A 19,481-nucleotide genomic window follows, 5' to 3' on the forward strand; every position below is an offset into this window, starting at 1 on the left:
ATGAAGTGTCGAAACCCCCAACCCATCCCCCTTTTTATATCTTATCAGATCAATTTGGACTTTGCCGAGCCCAGCGCATTCGCTTGTTTCTCAACTCAGTTCGACACATGCTCACGCTCTCCGGGTGAACAGCATGATGTATGCAGGCCGGCTTACCGAGGACCCTAGGGGACTATGACGATGAACGATGTCATGCTATGCGCTATGCTGATCTAGTGACCGTTCTCGAACGAACTAACAGACTAGCCATGTCGAAGGGAGGGAAAGGTATCTTGGAAAGCTGTTAATCTGCGGATCAGTGCTTGATCTTCGGATAATTGATAGGATTTTGATTCTACTTTCTCGTTTTCCGTTCTCCCTGATCTAAGATTAAGTGTGTTCCGATCTCAACTAGCGTATGTGATCATACGAGTACTTTGTTCTACACTTTGATCCGACCGACAGACCGACGAATTAGTTTGTTCGATGGTGGCGACGTTGAGACAGTGATGATTGATGGTGAACTAGTGATTCTGGTGACATTCCCACCTATCCTCATTTCGGTCATCCGGTGTGGTCCTGTGTGTTCTGCTCCTACGTGCATCACCAAACCATGTTTAGTGATCCAGCTATATTGTACTGCATGATGTAATGAACGTCGGAAGGCCGACACTATCACAGCAAGAGGATTGTGAAGGCACCACTCACTAGCATTTCGATTAGACCGATGAGATTAAAGTAGGCATGTTTCATGCTAATCTTCTAAGCGCTGCAGTCGCACTCGTGGTCGTACCTGTTTGAGGTTAGTACCATCATGCTTCACCGCTTTCGTTTGCACGATTAGTCTTATATGCCGATTACGAGTACGAGTACGAGTACGTGTACGGTAATATACATTGAAACCTACTTACAACTGGAGATCTACGAATGCACCGTACAACCAAAGAAGGAAGAGAAAATGAAATGTCCAGAGTATCCCCTACTTTCAAACGATCCCATTGTATACACGTATCCTCTAATCCCTCAGAGGTTCCAAGAAACTACAAATGACAAGACCGATATCCCCATTCTCACTCCTAGCTACTAGTACACCATCGTTGTCCACGCCAACTTCGGGGTAAGGGAAAGAGGGTAGTTCGTCGATTCGGCCTACCTCATGGAATACACTAAAGGAATTGAGGGGTCTTGTTAGTTAGGCACTTTCTCACAGCAGCACGAACACAAGGTGCCGAGAAGGGGGTTGATGACGAATCACGCAGCGTATGGCTGAGCATTGAGGTATTCTCCGATACTGGACAGGATAGAGCTTGACTCACTCGATCAAATCCCCAGTTATCATAGGCAAGAATTTCAGTCCTCTATATCGCCTGTCACCTAGCTCGACTGAATCGCTGTAGGACATATATTCATTATGTTAGCGGGCAGTTCAGTGCGAATGCGGATGGTATGGAGATTCAAGAAAGGACAATGTAAACAAATCGTGTAAATGAACAGCATGGAGACATGGGGGGGTGTAGAGCGTAGTATCAGACACAACTATGTTTTTGTGGACTAAGGACATCAATCAGATGGATTTAACAACTCACAACTCAGCCACACAAGCACACTGATAAATTACCTGCTCGTTCCTCCAACCCTCAGCCGCATCCACCTCATCCGTCCTTGGTCGTTGTCTATCCACCGAGGGGATAACAGCGAAGGGGTGTCTATCTTGATCTTTCTCTCTCAGAGTCGATACATCTCCCAATCCCAGACCTACACCCGAACCAGTCCTTGAGGAGGATATGGTATTCTGAGGTGAATCATTGTTATTGACATTAACATTAGTGACTGACGATGATAGCGATACCTGAGACGAGTTGAGATCCACGCTGAATATATTGTGTTGGGCAATAGGATCTGAGATAGCTCTTTGCTGTTGAGAGTTGTTCCTCGTCAAACTCGTCGAAGTAGGTTTGGTAGGTGAAAGTCCCAATCCATCGAATATCGGTTGACTGGGATCGGCGTTGATCCTAGGTAATCCCCATGATAATCTACTGGAAGCTTCCGAAATGATAGATGCGGAAGATGGCTTCAGGCCACCTCCAGAGGAGTGTCTAGAGTGCATGGAAGGTCTCTGGCCATCTAGGTTCTGAGAGGTTGAATTGGATCGTAGTTTCGTGACGTTGTTCTTTGAGTTGGAACGACGGAGCAAGCTGAACATTGAAGATGTCGATTGCGTAGGGGAAGTCACGGTAATTACCTGAGGAGAGGAAGGCGAAGGTACGGTCTGACTTCGTAAGGACGAGGATCTGAATCTACCAGATTTGTTGGGGGCAGGACTACTTGGTCTACTATTACCTGATAGTGTGGTAGGTGAAGTGACAGAAGCTGAATGTCTCAAAACTTGACTTTGACCAGGAGAAAGCATTGGGCTGTTGGATCGAGACACTGGTCGACTGCCTGGTTTGGCGTTGAAAGATGCTATTCTAGTTGCTGCGGTGCGTGCTGCAAGTCGAGATACACTTCAGTCAGTCATCCTAATCGTTGGCTCTATTTACACGCGTGTCAATTCACTCACCAGGTCTGGTACATTGGAAATGGTCCATCGCCTCCGCATAAGGTGCCCAACTGATATGCCAAGCTTTAACAATTCCCCTGGAGGTTTTGGTATTGGTAGGTGATCTCTCAATATTTGGACTGAGCGGTAAGACTACCCAAGCTTCCTCATAAGCTGCTAATCTCTCTTTCACCCCTTCATGATACTTCGCCTGAGCCTTTGCAAAGCCGACTAAAGCTATATCCAGTATCCTCAAACAACCTTCCAGGAAGGCCGGTAATTCGTCTACGAGCTGAGTATGTAGCGCGACAAATTCACCGGCAGATTGGATGACAGTTCTTTCAATGGTTTTCTTGGAAGCTTTAAGAGCGAGGTAGCGTGTGTATTCCAGATACTTGGTATCTCGTTTATGGATGACTTTGCGTGGGTTGGAGGTGGATTCGAGGAGTTTAGCGAAGATGGGCATAATTTGTTGCCTGACTTCGTCGTTCTGGATGGCAAAAAAGATCATGAGCATTTACCCTGTTATACGATTGAGGAAAGACCAGAGCATTGAAGGGATGTAGGCATTGTAAGCGAATGGCACTCACGAGTTCCTTCCACACCTCGACGACAATCGTATCGATCACCTTCCTAAACTCCAACATCCTTCTATCGGTCGGATCGGTAGGTTCCAGCTGAAAAACCTTCAACCAAGTCTTCATAACTCCATCTTCAGCTACGAGTACCTCCTTTGCAGCCGCAGTCCAGAGTATGATTTCCTTGCCCACCCTTCTGACGCACTGATCTAACTCTTCTACTTTGGTGACCAGATCTCTGAGAGTGCTGAGTGATGATTCGGGTATGACAGCGGGAAGGGAGAGTTCATTGCTTGACGTACTTTTACTGAGAGGCAAGGATACGTTCGAGGTGGAGGACGTGATTGATTTATCCTTCCTGAACCTTTTCAGACCTAGCAGCTTTGATGTAGGTTGTCGATCATTCTTGGGGGATACGTTGGTACTGGGAGTTTTCCTGGTATTCGAGTTGATAGCGTTGCTGACTACATCTTTCCTTCGTTTAGCTTCATCTATCTCCATCGCTATAGCTTTCGACATCTGGGCTGCAGTCCTAATCGCAAAATAATCAGGATGGACTGGCGTAGTCGATGAGAGGAGATCATCGAAGAGTAAGGGATATTTGGTGATACGCTGAACAGGTTTGATAAGCATCGAGTCGAGGTTCCAAGCGTGTGTATGATCTTTGATAGCCGACCAGCATTCTTTAAGATGAGCGTTGTGAGCAAGATCAGATTGCAGCTCCATCAACCGGAGGGATGCCTGCGATTGTCTTGCGCAGTAGAAATTGTACAGAGGACGTATTCGAGGTATCTAAGGATAAATTATGTCAGATCGTTCACATCGAGTCGATAGTAACGGGAATGACTAACCATAGCCACGAATGCTTGTCCCAGTCTATCACTCCCCGGTTCCCCGTCTCTCAACATCGCCGCCATTCCAGTATCTTCGTCACCCATGGCTTGCTCAAACGCAGTAGCTAGATCATCCGCGGCACCGGCCAATTGATCGAGATTGAGAAACACCGTCTTGAGATCAGCTGGAGATAAAGGTTTACCAACTGGTGGCGCCATTGAGGGAATACTGCTTGATGATCTCTTGTGGTTCTTGAGTGATGGCTGGGGTGTCATGGAGAAAGAAGAATTGGAACTCCCCGCTGCTGAACCAGGAAAGTAACCGAGGTTGTACCCATCGGACGGGCTCTTCGGTAAAGGTGTTGAAGAGCCATTGGTAGGGAAAATCCAATTGGCAGAGTCATGTCCGCTTGATCGTTTGGTCTCGGCAGTTTGATATGTATAAACTGAGCTTCGCCTGGACACGTCGCTTGGACTGATAGACGATTCACCGTTGGTGGAATGTTGCGAGCCAGGCCGAAGGAATCGGTATATGTATGCATCTCTGACCAAGGCAAGATCTTTGGCATATGCTCTTTCACTCGAAGCAATCTCTCGCAGCAAGTGCGACCGTTTTGACATCACGATAGAAGGTGAGGTAGGAAGCAGAGGTCGGAGGGTTGTTTCCGTCGCACCGGAATGACGTACATTGGCGGAAGGAAGTAGAGCTGGCGAATTGACAGCGGAACTTGGTGAGTCGGGTGTGAGGGTATGTATGTGGTGGGCGATCTTGCCTTCTCGCAGTATTGGCATAGATGGCGACTTTGCAGGTTCTCTGTGGTCATTAGTGACAGGTGACGAAGGTACTGAGTTTTCATGAGAACCGTAAGTCGCAGCAGTAGTCGGGGTCTCATCAGGGGTATAAGGTAATGCTTTATCGGTGACCATACTTAGTCTGGGTAAAGAGGATGATCGCTAAGGTAGACGCCGATATATCAGCCAAGATCATTCCTCCTTTCAACAGCGGAGAGTCTCTCACCCTATGCCCGCCTTCTCGACCTACATCAAAGCTGGATCTCTGGCTTGACGGAGGTAAATCTTTCTGTTTCCCCCATTCAACCGAATCCAGTTTACTTTGTCTTCTCCTAGCGGCACCATCGACACTGGACCTGGCAGTCGCTTCACTCCATGCCCAGCTGCTTGCAGTCGCAGGTGCTGACTCCTGCGAATACATCGAAGGGACAGTATAGTTGGTAAATCGAATCTCGTTGGGAGTAGTGATAACCTGAGATGACGAGCTGAGGATTTGGTCTTGCGAAGGAGTCTTGTGCTCAAGGACGCTGGTCGAGCCCTTTGAACCGTCCTCCTCCATCTCAGCCATCTTTTCTAGCGTTGTACGGAGAGAAGTCGGAGTACCAGCTTGAGCCATATTCGATTCCCCTGACCCCGACCGAGAGGTCTGTCTACGTCCCACATAATTCTGATCTGAGTTTTCCCTGCTCAGGCCACGTAGCGGCGATTTGGCAGGTACAGGTGGGCTTGGTTGAGCAGAAGATGATATGGATGAGAGGCGAGAGTTGAGTATAGGAGGAGGGGGAGGTGTTTGTATGGTCAGATTCGGTGATTTTTTTGGGGAATTCGATAATCTCCTTGCAGCAAGTTTCGATGGCGACCCTCTTGGCGAAGCTGGAGGTGTCATACGAGGTGAAGAATGACTAGATGGAAAACCTTTGGGTCGACTGTTTGATGCTGATGTTGGTCTCTTGATGGGTTCTCTGACGGTCGAAGCAACCTCACTCAATCTACTAACAGAAGATTGCGAACTACCTCTCCGGTGTGCGGGTCTTTCCAGGGAGACCCCTTCCGTTTCTATGGCTGGGCCCAGCATCCCCAGGTTCTTGGAAGCACGACGTGCACTGGATGGTGATGGAAGCTCTTTGGTAGGACTAGACAGTCTTCTGGATGTTGTCCGAGGTGATATGGGATGGGGACCTGCTGAACGTGGGGTTTTAGGTGAATTGGGATTAGATGATGTTCTCTTGGGTATAGTTATACTGATTCGTTCTTGTTTGGGCGAACCTTGACTTGTCACAGAGAGGGTATCGGCGACGTTGTCTTGACTCGTTTTTGAACCTTTCCTCAACATTGGTGATGAACCCGATTCTAACGTTATGGGCGTAGGCTGGTTCTCTCTTTCACCAAATTCTCCAAAGTAGACCTTAGACTGTGTGGTCTCGGTGGGTTTGGCTTTGGGTGGACTAGGGGCTGAAGACTGTGAAGATATGGAATCCGATACGCGATGAGACGATCTACGGATCCCAGTTGTTGATTTGGCTCGTGGACTGGTCAAGTCCGCTTTTGATGATTTACGGCGAAGAGGTGGTGGTCGTTTGTCAGGAGATGGAGAAGGGGTGGGGCTTGCTCGAGAGACTGATATAGCTACTGGGGTCTTCTTTGGTGTGGTCGCAGTCATCCGAGGTGGTCCAGTCATTGACGACGGTGTTGATGCTCTTGAAGCAGTTGACGCCCTGGATGAGGTGGATGAATAGAATGTATCTGACGTGGAACGAGGTAAGGAAGGTGATTTTGCTGGAAATGGCTTGGTGGGAATACGAGGGGATGAGAGTGTCCTTGAAGCTGTTTGGATACCAGGTGAAGGTCTCGGTATCGATGAGGAAGGTGTGGTCGGTGATGGTCTAGTTGATCTTATCTTTGACTCCGTCGCCCTTCTATGTTCTACTGTCTTCCTTCCACCAGCGACACCTAGACCAATCCCACTACTCCTATTGAGATCTGGCGATCTGACTCCTGTCATTCTAGATGATCCTGCTCCTGGTGTAGCTGCGGACGGAGTGTTTCTGCTTTCCCTTCTGGGTGAGCCAGGGGGTGATTTCACTGTCGGACCTATACGTGATGGGATATTAGTTCTTGTCGGTGTGGGTATTGATGGTCTTCTAGCGGTGTTTGAAGGTGAAGATGAAGCTGGAGGGGACCTTGTCTTGCTTTCAAACTGCTGTATCGCTTCTGTAACTGAAGGTGATCTTCTGTAACCTGTTGTTCGGGGAGGGGTGGATGGTCCAGGGGTACTGGTGGAAGGTGGTGACGAGAGTGGTTTGACGGGCATGATGAAATGTCGCTCTCACATCCATCTATGTGATTGGCGAGGTCTACTATCATCAATCAATGACCACCTAAGGCGTTGTTATGGGAAGCCTGTCGCCCGTCCTGGCAGTCTTTCCTCCCTTTCCCTTCTTTCCTCCTTCTAGATGATTGATGATGTTCCTAAACCACGTTTTCCCATCTACCAACTATCATCTAAGCGTGACTGTTCTGCAGTACGATGAGTTTGTGTGTGCTGATGTGGATATCAAACATTTACAAGTCAGCTCAAAGGAAGTTGTGAGAGATAGTAGGTAGTGATAGGGATACGGAAGGGAAGGGGGGAGTATCATGTTAAATGGTGACATCTACTCACACGGTATTATCCTTTGATTTTATGACAACTCCCTTATTGATTGTGATTCCTCCAATTGGTTATAAGACCTTTCTCTCCCTCCGTTCGTGCGCGAGTCTCTGACCGCTGTATGTAGTGAGAATGCTGCTACTATGAGATATAAGATGTAAGAGGAAGAGGAAGAACAACAACAACAACAATCATGATCACTCCCCATATATATACATATGCACCATCCTTACCGTAGAGATGCTTTACGTAATTGATCCCCCATTCCGCTTTAGGTCATAAAAACAAATCATCTTTGATCTTGCATCATCTTCAATCTTTCTTCTATTCTTTCCATCTTGGAATCACTTTTTCATCCTATTCCTAGAAATCGACACAGCACAATGGTCCAGGAATCAAAGCCCAACGTGTCCAGTATAGGATCATCATCCACCACGAGGAGCAGGAGACATGCGGTGGGTTGAGATCCCTTTTTTCGGTGCACAGAGTCCCCGCTGAAAGATATACGATCACACGACATAGATACCTGAAGAAGACGCTACGAAACTGCAGTTTGGGGGTGAGCTATCTTTCTGGAGGAGACGATAACCCCACCTCAGATCATCTAGTCTGACATGATCATGATGCTTTCTTAGAATTCGCCGATGGAGAAGCATTGACTCTCACCGAAGTATCGACACTTCTCGTTGCTGCCAGAGGTGCACCCAACGTACCTCCTGCGCCAGATAACAAGTGGGTCTGCCTGTTCGACTAAGTTGTATAGCGGGCGTGTCCGAGCTGATAATGATGGACCAGGGTGTACAAGTCGACTGTAGAGTATGTCAACGAGTTTCAGAATGCTAGTATGGAGGTGTCGGAGAGTATGCGAACGTGAGTGGTCGATCATGTACACTTGTCTTTCATCCGCCAATCATATCTATCATACCGCTTGCTCCATCAGCTACGCCTCGCATCATTCTCGGAATGAAGAGACTGTCTTCAGCTTTTCCGGTGTTCTGCTCTTCCGCTGACTTGTCATCTTCTACTATGGTTCGCAGTGCACTCATGGCTAGACCTGGTTTCCTGAACAAATTCGAGATAGCCCAGATAATGTATCTTAGACCGGAGAGGGTGGAAGTGGCTGTAGCTCTGATACCCAGGTGAGTGACATTATTTTGTCTCTGTCTCCCAATGAATGCCTGTGTCTCGTCATATACCCATTCCCGTCACACCCCATCTCGTGCCCATTTGATCTTACCTTATCACAATGTGCTCTCACATTAAACGCAAGATTTGGCCGTGTCTTGCTCTCCCGCCACGCCTTCATCGTACTAACAATACACTCCATACGCAGTCTCGAACGATATTCCCAAGGCGACGAGACAGAAACGATCCTCCAGTCATTATTAGACGATGTAAGAGGAATGGCAAGATACGGAGTACGACCATAAATTCATCGAAGAAAGTTGTAAAGATATCACGAACAAGATGCATCTAATGTTACATGTCAACACATTGAAGGGGTATATGAGAATGCGAGGTATATTCTATCTTTCTATCTTTCTATCCCCGTCATGACAACATCTAAAACCTCGGTAAACCAATGACTCCCCCGTTCTTGCACCATTCTCCTAATTCTTTGGTCACTGGTATCTGACATCCCAATCGACTCTCACCATCCCTATAACCTAGAGCGTAGCCTAGCATGTCATCCTCCTCTTCGGTAGGTTCGGATATTGGTGCAGAACCCGAAGAAGGAGAAGAGGGGAGGTATAGATGACATGTTGCACATTCTGAGGAGGTGCAATTTCATCAGCATGGCAGAGCAGGAATCCATGGCTCGTTCATAGTAGATGGTCTTCCCAATGAGCTTGAATGAGATGACTCACCCAGATTCCCACCACAAACACCTTCCAACGAAGGCAGATCATTCTCTTTCCCAACATCCAATAAATTACTTCCTACCTTAGCTCTGACAACCTTGAGTTCGCCCTCGAAAGTCTTGAACTTCAACTCCACTTCTTCTCGCTCTATACCCCCAGCTGGTGTACCCTGCCGTACGGCAGTTTTGTCATTGTCCGGATTAATCCTCTCCCAGACTTGAGCCTGTTCTTCTTCCGTCAGTCCGTATCTACCTCTCCAGTGAGCCCATAGTTTCGATTGAGTAGGTGGGGTGGGTGAGAGTACATGGGAGATGATGGATGGTGCATGTTCGAGGGTGAGGTTGGATAGCATGTCTAGTGAGGGGAGGAGAATGATGTTTGCTGCGTATCTGCGAGCAAGAACATCTATCAGCTATCATTTGCAAGTCAGATCATGAGATCATGACAGCCTTGAATGACTCCCAATTGCTCATCACAATCACAGATCTTTCGATCATGATGGGCAGCTGGGTAAGAAGACAACCCAACTTACTTATGTCCACCCACATGAGCAATCTCCCTAACCTTGACCTTTTCCTCTACTCCCCTCCTGACTATCTCTTCCCTCAACGCATCTACCAATGGATCTCCTCTATCAGAACATCGACAATCCCTCGATCCATGCGTACAGACCAGTATCTCCCTTACCCCTTTACCTTCACTGTCCATCACGTCCAAGCTCTTTGAAGTATATTCTAGATCGCTCAGCAAACTATCAGATGACAGAATCCTCGAATCAAGCTTATCATACACCCTAGAATGCCCATCAGGCCAGAATACCCTCGCCTCGTATGATTCTTCCTTCTCAAATGTCGGCTGAGTCCCTATTCCATCGTATATAGCATTCACAGCTATTCCCTTTCCCTTCAGCTGAGCAGAAGCACTAGCCAACAATGGAGAAGCCATCTCCAAATGCGATGGCCAGTGCTTGGGTGGTATAGGGAGCGAAAGAAGCATGAGAGCTTTTCGGGGTGATACAGATCGAGGGAGGGGTAACCATTCTATGGGATCGGGTTGGGCGGTATGTTTGGCAGTGGAGGTGGAGTGGGTGTATCGAGTATGTCGATGGATGGATGTAAAGGTAGGATGGCGATGCCGTATTGCTCTGAGAGTAGATGGGAGTAGGGAGGACATTGAGGTGCGGGAGGTATGAAAGTTGAGACAAGTAAGAGTGAGGGTGAGATGAAATATCTTTAAATTCATTCGATCTCATCACTTACTGATCCTCTGTCCTTTTGCCGAACAAACCACGCAAGTTAGCATCCAATACATGCATGACTCACGTTGCCATGCCGACGGGCTTACGTGTCCGCGGTGCAGAGGCAGAGGACAGCGGGTTCATATGCATCACTACTATCACTGGTGATGCTTACTTTGCTCTTGCGCTCGTGGTGGGTGGAAAGGGTGGACACATAGGAAAAAAAGGAGAATGTCAAATGCACCCCAAGCTCCCCTTCAACATCAATACATCTTACTCGCCAAATGGATTCGCATTGGGATCAAAGTACCCACCACCTTTGGAGCTAGTGATATACTCCTGTTCTGCCTCTAGCTCTGGTATCCCGGTTGAAGGTTTATAAGCCAATTCATGCACCCCCGACACGCCGGTGGCCTGGGAGTGATGACGCTAGGTGCGGGAATTCGGGCCGCAAATCGGAATGCTATCACATGGAAAGAACAGGATCACATCAGGCAAGCATGTAAAGATGGATGAGTCATTCGAATCAAGTCACCGACTTACATCGAGAGCTCAATGGGATGTCCCTCGGATCCAGAGAGTGGGATCTCTGACCTCTACCGAACCATCTCCGAGTCAGACTCAAAGAATCAGCTGCAGCGCGCCCTGACTGAGCAACCGCATCACCTTCCTCGCATGCAGTGTTATGACCTTCGTGACCGCCATCCATCTCTTGTAAATTGCCAGACTCAAGTCTTGCCATATGGAGATTCTGCTTGTCTATCATGTACGTCTCTTTGAGGGACTTGAGCGCATGGGAATGATCAAACACATTTACGAAATAGAACTTGAGTCTGGTAGGCCTCTCCGTCCAAAACCCTTCTCCACTCTGAGGATTCTTGACAACATTGTACCAGTCGTATCGTACCGCTTCTTCAATACGAGATTGCTCACTGGCGATATTGTGCCCAAAGGAATTTCTGGAGGAGACAAAGCTCGCCACCATGGGACGCTGAGGGTAAGCTTGAGCAATCTTGTGTCTCAGCAGGCTGCGACATGTTCCGCAGAACGGAAGAACGGGTCATATCAGCTGTTCAATGTCGCTCCCTGTGCACTCGCCTGAGCTAGGTGGACATGGCGGGTCCAACTTACTCTGCTCCTCCGACTTTGGACATCTTCCTGGAGAAGATGTGAGTATCCCCAAGCTCCGATCCTTCCAATATTGTCGCTGTGGATCGTCCAGCATCGAAAGCCTCATTCACTAGATCCATGGATTTCTTGCAGCTCGAGCATTTTGGAGAGATCAGAAACACGATGCTGTGCAGCCGCTCGCCGATACTGTCGTTGCTCTTGGACATTTTGATCTCCAATTTACCTATTTTGCCGCAGACTGTACCATCGGACCCGACCACCGTGAGACATTGTAGCTGGTAGGTCCTCGTCTTGTAGGTCTCATAGTCATCAGGGTATTCCGACACGATGCCGGCCGGGCTGAGGTCAGAACAAGTGCTGATGCCTGTGAGAGGCGGCATGATACTGTTATTTAGGTCTGAAGGTGTCCAATGATATGAACAGTGCATAACCCTTGTGAGGCCGAACGGAGAGTATCGTTCCCCTATGCTTCTACAGACCTGAACGTCCATTCCATAGAGCGAACCTCTTTAGTCATGCTCGACAGATTCCCTCAAAGGAGGATTTCGGACTTTGTGGTGTCTCTTGTACTTCAAATTCAGACGGGCTCGATTGCATCATACGCAAATTCAAGGTCTTTTGAAATATCACGCCATTGTAAAATACTATCAAGCTATAGGCAAGCTCTAGCACTAGAAACACCGATTGAACCTGTCTATGCCCAACGCACATGTAGCTCTTCACCTGTGATTTCGCCGGTTCACTTGGTACAGCGTCTTCCCCGCCTGCTCTTAATCGGGTCATGGGAGCCATTACCACTCTATGATTCAGAGAGATATCACCCAGCTGAACCGGAACAAACAGGCTTGTTTTCCCAGCGAGCTCTTTGTTTTCACCTTAAATAGAGGTCAGACTGATGGGTATCGGTCATGTATCAGTTCGTGTCGGATCTGGTCTGGCGATATTCACTCAGATAATCAGTTGATCGGACCGCAAATTGTGGTCGTGCCGAAGATCATGATATCCCGCATCAAGCTTTTGATGTACAGCCTATGTATATGGACTACGGATATCTCATATGAGAAACGAATAAACAATACGGGAGGTGTTAGTCGAACTCTTCTACGGCATCATTGTGGAAGTCACCGTATAAATAAGCATGGTGGACATCTTCCTTTTCCTGTGCGCTTTTCATGCTCAAGGAGAGTCAGCATGGTACTTAATAATCGAAGGTGATTATCAATCAATCCCATAGTTCAAAGTGTTAGTGTACAAAGCCAAGAAAGACCCTGGAATCGGGTGGGTATATCTATATCCTTGATCTTTCTCACGGGAACGGCTCACTGTATTCCTATCCTCTTGCTCTTCCTGTTCGTAACCTGTGTCATTGTCCTCGGACTAGGACTAAACAGTCGCCTACAACCCAGACAAAACACCGATAGTCCCTCCATGCGATACCAAATCCTGATCCTCTTGATTACGGACTACCTCTATACATCAGCATGAGCAATGCGCAAGCATCCATCTCACAGGAGACAGCTCAGTCTCTTACCGCGCAGGCTGGCGGTCTTCAAAATGCATCCGAAGCCATCCAACGACTGAGGGATAGAGCAGAAGCAGCGGGATTGGATCCGGAAGAACATGTGAATACGACGAACGGGTTCATCGCTGTATCCAGTCAGCTAGGAGAAGTTCTCCAAGGTGAGCGAGCGATCACCAGCGTTCGTGGATCGATATCCTGGTCATAGCTTATACCACCTACGATCTTAGCTCAAATTTCTCAACAACATCAGCAACAACCACCTAACTCCGATTGACGTCACACAGAGGTCATCATCCAGCTTGTGATCATAAACCCCCAATGTAGCTTTAGACAAGAATGTATATCCCAATCATACACTATTGCCATGTATCGACTTTGACGTTTGGGGTGTAGCGAGCGTGGGTGACTGACGGAAGCGCAGAGCCGGAGGAACTGGTGCGAGATCGTAAGAAGTAGGTCATATATCTATAATGCATGGGGATAGAAGCAAGCTGTAGCTCAAGGTATGTGATAATAATCCAATCTATAAACAAAGATAATCGTCCGTGCGATAAAACCCAATAATAATAATCCTCACGCATATGATCTGTATCCGTTCAAATATCTACCCCTCTATGACTCTACGCTTCTACGTAAGCTCTAAATACCTCCAACTCCTCGGTAGCTTGCCAAGTGACTTCTTCGTCAGCTCCTATGAAAATCACACTACCCCTTTCAAACTCCACCTTGTCGTCCCCACTAACAACCGATCCACTGCCCTGAGTGACGACGGCGATGGAGGGTCCCTCAATCTTTCTATGGGACGTCTTACCCCCCGAGGCAAGTTCAACGCGTAACACAGAGAACTCTTCGATAGGCGGGTCATAGAGCTTGGTAGCGTCGTCCTGTGAGCCGAAAGTGGTAGGTTGGAGTAACTGTTGTTCCCCTGGTCCAGATTCGTATGTTAACATCTCGACTAGGGTGGGAACATCACGCAGTTTGGGTGTGAGTCCTGCTCGCACGACGTTGTCGGAGGTGGCCATGCATTCGATGATGTCTGTGGGAAGCGCGAGGGTCAGCAAATGGCATCTGAAGTGTTCATGGTTGGAAAGGATCATAGCGATAATCTTTTATGAGAGGCGAGCAACGGTGAAAGGCAGTAATGCAGTATGGGCAGACGGAGGAGATGAAAGCGCGAACAATCAGGGCATAAGAAAGAGGGTAATCAAGTATGGGTTCTTCGTTAGAGAACCCAGAGACGGGAGCAGAACGGTCTAACTCACCTCCCTTGATATACGCATGAGGAGAATTCGCTTCCAAGAACGCCGCTTCCCCCTTCTTCAACTCCACCACATTTAGGAAGAACACACACAGTACACCGACATCATCAGGGTACTGTTCGTTCAACATAATAGCTAGATCCACCACGTTCTTCTCTGCTTCACGGATGTCATCACCTCGCTTATATCTTTCTATCAATGATTGGATCGCGGTGGTGACTGTATCTTTCTCGGCAGACATGAGAGCCTCGAAAATCTGCTTGAGTATCTGTTTGTTTTCTTCTGTCGGTTTACAAGGCGTTTGTCGGTATGAAGATACGTCAGGGGGTGATCCTGTAGGTAGACCGACGGATGATGCGAGTTGGTTGATCAGGTGGGAGGGGATGATGGGTTTGAGTTCGGGTACGACGAGGAGGTTGAGTAGGAGGATGGGGAGTGGAAGGAAGTTGAGGAATGCAAGGAAGGGGGTAAGGGCGATGGCCATTTCTGGTTTGTGGTTTGGGTCTATATATATGTTGAAGGTATGTTAGCTGTGTCCTGAGCGCAATATCACCATCACAAACCACATAGCACCCAAATACAGAAGGAAAGTAGTTACCAATCGAGCAGGATTTGTACAATATGACCACAGGTCGGAACAGAACCACTTGTGGAGTGCTGAGATATGAACAGGAGATCATCAAGTCCATATTTTACTCACCTTTGTATACATTAGGCCTCTCATCGAACAACTTCCTCGCCAATTTCTTATCAGGATGAGCCTGGATACTGAGCGCCGTACCAATACTCAACACCTTGAACAAGAACGGTAGGTTTCCTTCCCTTGAATCTTCAAACTTCCTGATCACCTTGTCTCCTACCAAGGTCGAGTCTGATTTGATGTGATCTGAAAGTAAGGAAGAGTCGGAGGTGAGTTTGGAAGGGAGGGTTGGATGAGTTCCCATCCATAGCTAAATTGACGTGTCGCTTATCAGCTAGTTGTCCCTTCGCCACTTCTGTTTGAGCCTGCCCTTCAGATCGGGTCATGCTCCGCTCGAGTGACATGATCAAGTGGATCCAAGGACGAAAAGCTTGCCCTGCACTCACCTCTGCATAAGTCTTGTTCTCATCAATCTCGAATCCCTCCACGCAGGTCTTACCAAACTGCGCAGCCAACGAAGCTGAACCTTTTTTCCCCCAATCATAAGACTGTACTCCCGGTGATAGCTTGAACACTGCTGGTGACATGACGGTGACGATACGGTGTAAGTTGATGATAATGACAAGTCGAGTAAGATAGATGTATGCATGCAATATATATATGTATATATATACAATTCGTCTTCTTCTTTTACACTGGATTTCACGTCGCGTAATTCAGTTTGTGCTCAAAAATGGAAACACGTGGCACCTTTTGTCGATGTTTACGTGTTTTTGTACCTTGTGGCAAACAGGGTACTGAAATTATGCTTGTTTTGACCAATCTTCTCGGCTGTCCCCTTCTTCATTCATCGCTAGGCGCAAGGTACACTCAGTAAGTCTGAGGAAGTCCCATTCGGATCTCCCTATCATACCACCCAATGGTCCAGATGCCTCCATGGTGAATTTCTTAACCATCTATTCTATTTCATTGTTTCTTACAATTTACTACAACTCTCATTCTCTTTTTTTCTGGTATATTTCGTGCTTACAATTTTCAAAACGGCGATTACAACTTCAAACGAACATTTCATCCTAAACCCACCTCTGCAGAGTGAACGATAATCCACAACATCTGGAACACAATCGCCCTTCATCGCTCTTGGGTCGAAACAGTGTGGCGCCATCATTCCTAAGGATTCAATTCACCATGTCCGCTACCAGGTAAGAAAGCCCACACGGTCCCAGCTATCATCAGCGCCGTACAGATGCCCACTAGTATCCAGTGTATCATTTTCTGCAGCCGCGCAGAAGGAGTCGATTCAGAGGTAGGATCCAGTCGAGGAGCGAGTTTTAGGTAAAATAGCAACTGTGTGTTGGATCGCACGCCATCAGCCTCAACTCCAGCCGATCACCGCAAGAAGATCAATGATGAACACCGAAAGATGTGGAAGAGTATCAGATAAAATCATATTGACTCACAGGAAGTATTATACAGATTGCAAAAGCCGAAAAGCTCCCCAAGAAAGCCATGACCCTTCCAAAACCAGGTAAGAGAACAGCAGTACCGACACATAGAGCGGTGACCACTGTCCTGGAAACAATCCTAAAGACGGCTTTACGCCTCTCGTCGAACCGATCGGTCACACTGGCTGTGCTGCCCTTACGTTGATGGGGTATAGACCTGTACGACCAGTCGGATTCACCCATTCCCCTCGTGCGACTTTCGGGTGAACGAAGTAGTGGACTCCGACTTTCATTCCGGTCTGACTTGGCTCCTGAGTCCAGTGGGTCCACCCTGTCGACTTGGGAAGAATAAAATGCTGACTCGTCCGCGGGAGGTACAAAATGGGCGGGAGAGATTCCAAGGATGTTTTCGATGCTAATATTGAGCTGGACGATTTTACGGAATTAGTTGCAACACGCCAGGGTCGTTGTTACATTTTCATAAGCAGGACTCACAGGTCTTGAACTCAGTCCGAACTTGGTTAGAGGATTGATGACTATCATCCATAGTGCTACCAGGTTGAGCAAGTGAGGATAATGATACTTGTCTTGCATCAAGTCTCGAGTGATCTTTGGGGAGATGAGATTTGCATGAGCGAGAACACGTTTGGAAATCATGACGCATGCATTCACTCACTTCGTCTGAAACATCCGGGCCAATCATCAGATATCCTGCTGCTCCCGCTATGAACGAGATGGCAGTTGCGATGGCCTGGGATCATCCTATCAGCATCTCATGTCTGCTAAGTGACCCGCCAAAATATAATAAGTATTTCAAAGGTAACACTCACAAAAGCCTTGTTGACGACCTTGTCGAAACTCTCTGGCGTCTTCATATCTCTAGCCAAGCTCGGCATAACAGCATGACCACCAAAACCTGCTAGAATGAGGCCAATCCCTCCTAACCAATTTGCATTTCCTGATTCGGGCCATAGGGATGTCACCATAGGATCACGTAGCGAACCAGGAGCGGTGGGCCGGATCAAGCCATCGATAAGAAGAACGAGGACAAGCAGAAGCGACGATACGGACGAGAGCAGAGAGGGGAGTGAGAGTAGACGCAGTGGTAGAAGTGCTGTCGGTAAGATGCTATGTGCATGTGTCAGCGATAGGGACATAATCACGACATGTGCACAACTATGGCAGCGATGGAAATCACACAAAGAAGCCAAAGAGTTTCCAGTAGTTAGGAGACACCTCTGGATAAAGCGCATTGAGCGTGTCTCCGAACAGGACGACCAGAGCGACTCTAGATACATTGATCAGCCTCACGGTCTATTCATTGAGCATTGTGAACTCACCCCAAGGCAAACAGCTCGAGGCAGAACCTAAAGCGTTATTGTCAGCGTATGAACAACCGATGGCAAGGTCTCGAGCAGCACTTACAGGATATGAATACCCCCTCCAGCCCATGCTCCTAAAGCTCTCACACCGATATCGGTATAACCCATCAAAGTCGGGTCGGACCGTATCAACCTTGCTAATAGCTTTGCGCTATTGTAGATGTGTTAATTCAAAGGTGATACTGGGGCTGTGATGACCGACTCACGTATGACACGTTAGCCAGCCGAAACTCAGTAACATGATTGTTCCTCCTATCCATCCTGCATACGCAAATGCCAAAGGCATCGATAGTAGCCCTATCCCGACAAGAACAGCAGTGGCGTTGAAAAGCTGCAGAACACAAAGGGTCGGTCAGCGGTGACCCGATGAATTATCTTGGGATTCGGGGGAGGTGGGTCAGGGGAGCGGTCATTGAACAGCAAGTAACTCACCGTTTGACCATCTGTGCTCTGCCCCACCGGATGGTAAACCCTTTTCTTCATCGTTGTTGCTTTTCGATTCGCAGCTTCCACTGTCACAGTACCGTATTCTCTTTGACTAGATGACTTGACCAACGGAGCAGTCTCGTCTGCACCCTCCAGTTGACCCTCATCATGATCATGAACGACCATGCGCGTTGTTCCCCGACCTGCTTTGCTAGGTAAAGGCGTTTGACTTCCGCTGGATCTAGTCCCTAGAGAGGTGCTCAAGTGGGAGCTGGTGACTCTAGGGGAGAACATGTTGAAGGAGATCAGGCCCTCCGTGGTGTTGATGGACTGCTGAACGGGGCTAGCTTGACTTGAAGTCAGTGGAGTGGTGTCGATCTGGCGGGATGCGGGTACTGGGTCCGAGACGAAGAACGATGGATCATCCGAGGGCCTTCTCCCTTGCTCACTTGAGTGTCCCTGCTCTTCTTCGAAAATGATCTCCGGGTCTTCTGCCTGAACAACAGGGCCAGGTTGAGCATCTCCACCTGCGGCTGCTTCTATATCTGCCCATCTATGAGATACATCCCTATCCTCATCCTGATATGATCCATCGAGGTTTCTGCTGGGTGAGGAGTGTGAGCGAGACGAGGAGGATTCTATGAAGGAAGGTACCGATTGTCCATATCGCATTTGTTGATGTCGGGAGACTGTGAGAGAAGGGTTTTAGCATGTGTCATGGGCAGGGTATGACAGTCGTGAAGAACTAGGGTTTACATGAAAAGACCAGCTCCAAGCTACTCAGCTGTGCGGCTTTGCCTTTCTTGCGAGTGGAGCCATCCTGTGGAGATGGGACTGGTACAGCTGGGATGGGTACACCCCCTCTCGGGGATGTCATGGTGAGGTGATACTGTGTTGACAAGCGTGGTTGAGATATGGGTTGTGTGAGGATGTACGTGTGAGATTATTCAGTGATGTGTTGAGCTGTAACAATGAATGGATACGGATATACACAAGAATGATATCGACTGAGATGCAAGTAAGGAGTAAGGACTAAGTTCACAAAGGTGTTATCTATACGAGTCTTTATATCATCATCAAATCACATCACACCAACAGATAACAAGTCAATTAACGAGATCCGAGAAATACGGAGACCCAACAACCGATAGTTTGAGTGGAGCCATAAAAAACCACGTGGCAATCAAAAAGGGTCAATGCGCTAGT

General features: G+C 47.9%; 7 protein-coding genes across 7 annotated transcripts; 2 read left to right on the top strand and 5 right to left on the bottom strand.

Moving 5' to 3' along the window:
- Nucleotides 1-994: 994 nt before the first annotated feature.
- I302_102704 (uncharacterized protein) lies at nucleotides 995-7,032 on the bottom strand (the record flags this gene model as incomplete). The annotated part of the gene is made up of 7 exons (XM_019188076.1): nucleotides 995-1,145; nucleotides 1,296-1,370; nucleotides 1,566-2,466; nucleotides 2,540-3,008; nucleotides 3,109-3,888; nucleotides 3,948-4,883; nucleotides 4,948-7,032. The coding sequence occupies 7 exons, from the start codon at nucleotides 7,030-7,032 to the stop codon at nucleotides 995-997; spliced, it is 5,397 nt and encodes a 1,798-aa protein (XP_019050954.1).
- A 722-nt stretch (nucleotides 7,033-7,754) lies between these two features.
- I302_102705 (uncharacterized protein) lies at nucleotides 7,755-8,801 on the top strand (the record flags this gene model as incomplete). Its single annotated transcript, XM_019188077.1, has 6 exons — nucleotides 7,755-7,826; nucleotides 7,894-7,930; nucleotides 8,007-8,103; nucleotides 8,167-8,241; nucleotides 8,409-8,510; nucleotides 8,705-8,801. 6 exons carry the CDS (start codon nucleotides 7,755-7,757, stop codon nucleotides 8,799-8,801), a joined length of 480 nt encoding a protein of 159 aa, XP_019050955.1.
- A 133-nt stretch (nucleotides 8,802-8,934) lies between these two features.
- Nucleotides 8,935-10,406, bottom strand: I302_102706 (uncharacterized protein; the record flags this gene model as incomplete). Its single annotated transcript, XM_019188078.1, has 3 exons — nucleotides 8,935-9,143; nucleotides 9,240-9,622; nucleotides 9,766-10,406. 3 exons carry the CDS (start codon nucleotides 10,404-10,406, stop codon nucleotides 8,935-8,937), a joined length of 1,233 nt encoding a protein of 410 aa, XP_019050956.1.
- A 337-nt stretch (nucleotides 10,407-10,743) lies between these two features.
- Nucleotides 10,744-11,807, bottom strand: I302_102707 (uncharacterized protein; the record flags this gene model as incomplete). Its single annotated transcript, XM_065869543.1, has 3 exons — nucleotides 10,744-10,899; nucleotides 11,006-11,498; nucleotides 11,602-11,807. 3 exons carry the CDS (start codon nucleotides 11,805-11,807, stop codon nucleotides 10,744-10,746), a joined length of 855 nt encoding a protein of 284 aa, XP_065725615.1.
- A 1,275-nt stretch (nucleotides 11,808-13,082) lies between these two features.
- On the top strand, nucleotides 13,083-13,397 carry I302_102708 (uncharacterized protein; the record flags this gene model as incomplete). The annotated part of the gene is made up of 2 exons (XM_019188080.1): nucleotides 13,083-13,281; nucleotides 13,351-13,397. 2 exons carry the CDS (start codon nucleotides 13,083-13,085, stop codon nucleotides 13,395-13,397), a joined length of 246 nt encoding a protein of 81 aa, XP_019050958.1.
- Nucleotides 13,398-13,743: 346 nt separating this feature from the next.
- I302_102709 (mannose-6-phosphate isomerase, class I) lies at nucleotides 13,744-15,609 on the bottom strand (the record flags this gene model as incomplete). Its single annotated transcript, XM_019188081.1, has 4 exons — nucleotides 13,744-14,159; nucleotides 14,386-14,886; nucleotides 15,083-15,332; nucleotides 15,469-15,609. The coding sequence occupies 4 exons, from the start codon at nucleotides 15,607-15,609 to the stop codon at nucleotides 13,744-13,746; spliced, it is 1,308 nt and encodes a 435-aa protein (XP_019050959.1).
- Nucleotides 15,610-16,192: 583 nt separating this feature from the next.
- Nucleotides 16,193-19,152, bottom strand: I302_102710 (uncharacterized protein; the record flags this gene model as incomplete). The annotated part of the gene is made up of 11 exons (XM_019188082.1): nucleotides 16,193-16,369; nucleotides 16,483-16,893; nucleotides 16,963-17,076; nucleotides 17,144-17,218; nucleotides 17,298-17,595; nucleotides 17,666-17,755; nucleotides 17,808-17,834; nucleotides 17,893-18,000; nucleotides 18,056-18,180; nucleotides 18,282-18,964; nucleotides 19,032-19,152. 11 exons carry the CDS (start codon nucleotides 19,150-19,152, stop codon nucleotides 16,193-16,195), a joined length of 2,229 nt encoding a protein of 742 aa, XP_019050960.1.
- Nucleotides 19,153-19,481: the final 329 nt, after the last annotated feature.

The sequence above is a fragment of the Kwoniella bestiolae genome, chromosome 1 (genome assembly GCF_000512585.2).
Source record: "Kwoniella bestiolae CBS 10118 chromosome 1, complete sequence".
Lineage (NCBI taxonomy): Eukaryota > Fungi > Basidiomycota > Tremellomycetes > Tremellales > Cryptococcaceae > Kwoniella > Kwoniella bestiolae.